This window comes from Boleophthalmus pectinirostris, unplaced genomic scaffold (assembly GCF_026225935.1).
Source record: "Boleophthalmus pectinirostris isolate CB_2022bp ecotype Guang Dong unplaced genomic scaffold, ASM2622593v1 HiC_scaffold_362, whole genome shotgun sequence".
NCBI classification, from domain to species: Eukaryota; Metazoa; Chordata; class Actinopteri; order Gobiiformes; family Gobiidae; genus Boleophthalmus; species Boleophthalmus pectinirostris.
The window spans coordinates 21,023-25,000 of NW_026571338.1; the positions used below are offsets into that span (position 1 = coordinate 21,023).

Here is a 3,978-nt window from a genome sequence, read left to right on the forward strand (position 1 = left end):
ATGCAAATTGAATTCAATCCGGTTCCAGCTATTGTTGGTGGTTTTCACTTTCAGATTATAAAATGTGCTTATGTCATGCTCCCAGCTGGGGGGCAGAGGACAGGTTTCCCTATTGATAACATAGTACTTTTATAAGAAAGTAAATGTAATGTTAAAAAAATAAAATAAAATTGAACTGATCATTTCTATTCACAATCACACCAGATAACTCCCTGTATTACAAGAAAATCTGTCCTTTGTTGGCCTATAGAATGCTGTGTCAAATTGTCTTAAAATAAAGATCAGATTAAAGTTTAACAACCCACAGATAAAGCAGTGCTTACAGATCGCATCACACCTTCAGGGAATGGTAATGTTGATCAGATGTGAAGTATCATTAAATTTTGCTAATCTGTGTCCAAAAAATTATTCCATCTACAAAACAGAGGGTAATTGGTTCAAATATTACCTGAGCAGACACTGACATTGTGTCCCTATTACATGAATAATGGATTATTAAAATAATCGTAATCATACTTTGATCATTGTAATCTGGATTATAGAGACTTTAAAACACAAAAAGCTAAAAAAAAAAAAAAAAAAAAAGACCGCTGTTATAATCAAAATGTCAATGACGAATGAGTTGTTTCTAAAATATTCTAAAAGTCTTCAGTCAGCACATTTCATGCTTTATTTGATTTAACTCAGTGTACAATAAAAATAAATAACAATGAATAGTTGACTAAGCAAAAAATAATTGCTGACTATTTGACTTCTAAAATAATCATTAGTTGCAGACCTAGTGTGTGGCTTAAAAGTATGACAAAACATGATAGAACTAGTTTATATTCTATTCTAGTAACATTTTGGCTTAACTGAGTAAACTTTGCACAATATGTAATGACAAATGAAAGAAATTGAACTAAAAGGCAGGTATTTTTATATAATTTTTGCTGTCAACGTTTTTAGAAAATATCACCATCTTTAAAGGCGCACTGTGTAGCCTTTACGGCAGAGGGTCCACCACCTGATTTTCTTTTCTAGAATTTCTGCTCTGCGTGGAATGTTCAACAGCATAGCATTATCTTTTCAATTACAGATGTTTGTATTGCTCAAAAATGCCTCAGAAAAACTTGTGGAGAGTGGAGCTGCCTCTCCACAGATCTAACCTGTGATTTGACCTCCTGGTGCTACCTGCTAGTCTGCAATGAAGATGGGCACGTTTAATACCGTACTGTGGAACATTTCAGACAAAGCACAAAAATCTTCAGAGACAAGCAGATGTTCCTTTTAAGATGGTGATTTTTAGAAATGTAGACCGCATTTTTTTTTCCAAACTCAACATTATATTGTCCCACTATCCCCCCACCAGAAAAGTTCCATAGAGCGCCTTTAATTAAACCCTACCAAACCTCACATGTCCTTCCTCTGAATTGCACCAGCTAAGAAAACAAAAGTCGTGACCCTCTTTGGAAGGCTGCGGTCTGAAGATTTACAGAAGGAAAGAGTCTGAAATGATGGGAAACAAAAATAAACTAGACTCGACCCTACAAGACTGCAATGGAGAAGTGTGGGCATATTTGTGAGAAGTTAGCTCATCAAAAGGCCAGCCATTACCTCAGAGAAGACATGGGACTGTGGGGGGACACCAATCATGTTACTCCATTTAACAGCTATGGATGATTAACTTGTCTATTTGGTCAGTTGAGAAAGTCCAGCGTTGCAAAACAAAGAAAGTTGCCACAATAGCTAAGAATAAGTAAGCTGGGAAAGCACCTCTGGTCTGGTGACTGCTGTGTGACTAGAGGAAGAAGGTAGTGAATTAAGTCTTGTTAACCTACCAACTGTGTATAATGCTTTTAAGTAAACAAGGAGAAAGCTGCTAATTTTCCAGCTAATATTTGGACAAATTTTTCCAGCAAGATTTAAGATTTTAAATATACATCTTGGTATTTTTTATTGATTTCCAAATCATGCAAAATGAGGACCATTACCAAAGCGATTTCAAATTATTTAAAAGATTTTATTATCTTTTAGAATGGTAAGAAACTCCTCCAAAATGTCACCTATAGCAGAAGGCTGAAACCATTAATAGGTGATATTTTGAAAACTTTTGCTCTTTCAAAATATATAATATTTGTATAATGGCTGTGACAACAGTGCTAAACCTGAAACCAATGAAAGTAAGCTGTCAGGTGGTGTTCCACAATGTTTCTATTTAGTACCCTTTTGGATTTTCCCTGGAAGTAATGACAAGTCCCCACTTTTAGTTCAGTAAATAATCTATAAACAACATAGACTTTTTATTCCACAGTAAATAACTTTTTGGCAAAAATAAACTAACGGATTGTATGTTTTTTGGAAAATGATGTTTCCATGGAAATGTTGTTCCTTTGGCTTTAATGTTCCACAGTATGGCATAGAATTTATCTATCTCCTTGGAAAATCTTCTTAAGTAGGGTTTTTAACTTTCTATTTAGAATGGAAATTCCAGAATGTTCCCTACTTTAATTGAATTGTTTGCATCTTTGTCTGTTTTTTATGCTTTCTGTATGCCATGTTTATGCTTTTTGTATTGTCCTTTGCGGCTTGTACAGCACTTTGTAAACCTTGTTTTTAAAACTCAACTCATGCAATTAGCTTTAAGTTACCCAGCCTAATTTCACTTTAGCACACAAACATCTCGTGTATGTATTTACAGTAAAAGTTGAAAATGATCCACCTAGCCCCATTTTCAGTCTTACAAAGCCTTGAACCGTTGGTGTGGTGTTGACAAGAGGAAGTGTGGAGGGGATTGGTTGGGACACCTGCTTTTAAGTAACCAGGGGCCAGACACATGATAACTTCCTCCTCTGTGTTCCAGCGAACACACAAAAGACCCGGCTCCTCTTTTTCTATCACATCACACCAGAGTTAAATGAACACGCACTTTTTTAGAGAAGCATGAATGCACTGTTACTTCTGCTTTTGGTTGTGTACAATATGGTCAAGGCACATGGCTCTTTATCTCACATGATTATGTGAAAGATTAATGAATTACTAAATATTCTTATGTTTTTTTGCTTTTTTTTAGAGTGTCTGTGTGTTCGACTGGTGTTGTAACGTGTGAACCCAAGACTCAAGATCATGACGATGGAGAGAAATAGCAAAGCTCTAAAGGTATGGTATTAAAAGGGCACCTCAACTGCATTTACTAAAATACATTACAAGAAAGTCTATGTTATTCATAGCTTACATTTACTCCTTTCAATAGATCGCATATGCAGCCCATTTGTTATGAAATGATGGCATCAAGCTGATGGTTAACAGTTAATCAATATAATTATTTGATATAAAAGGACCAATCAATATCAACTATTATTTATCGGTCTTTTTAAATACATGCATTAATAGATCTATAGTCTCTGCCCAGTCTTAGAGGATGCACTACATACATTTTCTGCAACCTTGTCTGGAACGTTCCACAGCATCAAATATATCTATCTCCATGGGGACAAACAGGTATGCCTGGTTACAGATAAAATCTGTGGAGAAGTGACCCCACTCAGTTACAGTGTATGTTTTTCAAGGCAAGTCTGTCTGTTTTGAAAAATTGGCATAAAGTGTTTTTCTTTTTATTGCCATGTTATATATATATATAGATATAGATAGATATAGATCAATGACAATAATGCCTAATGTGATTTTATTAAGGAGGGATGGGATAATATTTAGATTGAAAGTAAAGTGCTTGTCTCATTAGCCTATTGTTGTCTTTGTTGTTGTGATTGTTGTATCCAGGTGAAGCAGGAGTGTGGAGAGAACGTGCCCTTCCTGTCTGACAGCGAGCTCATGTCCCTGTCTGTGCGCGAGCTCAACATGCACCTGCGAGGCCTCTCCCGTGACGAGATCCAGAAGCTCAAGCAGCGCCGCCGCACCCTCAAGAACCGGGGCTACGCGGCCAGCTGCCGGGTCAAGCGTGTGTCCCAGCGGGAGGCCCTGGAGCAGCAGAAGCAGGAG

At 36.7% G+C, this 3,978-nt stretch overlaps 1 protein-coding gene across 1 annotated transcript; it reads left to right on the plus strand.

Moving 5' to 3' along the window:
- Nucleotides 1-657: 657 nt before the first annotated feature.
- maff (v-maf avian musculoaponeurotic fibrosarcoma oncogene homolog F) lies at nucleotides 658-3,975 on the plus strand (the record flags this gene model as incomplete). The annotated part of the gene is made up of 3 exons (XM_055161175.1): nucleotides 658-2,020; nucleotides 3,053-3,138; nucleotides 3,760-3,975. Coding segments are annotated over exons 2-3 (249 nt in total), but the record flags the coding sequence as incomplete, so codon positions are not given.
- Between the last annotated feature and the right edge of the window lie 3 nt (nucleotides 3,976-3,978).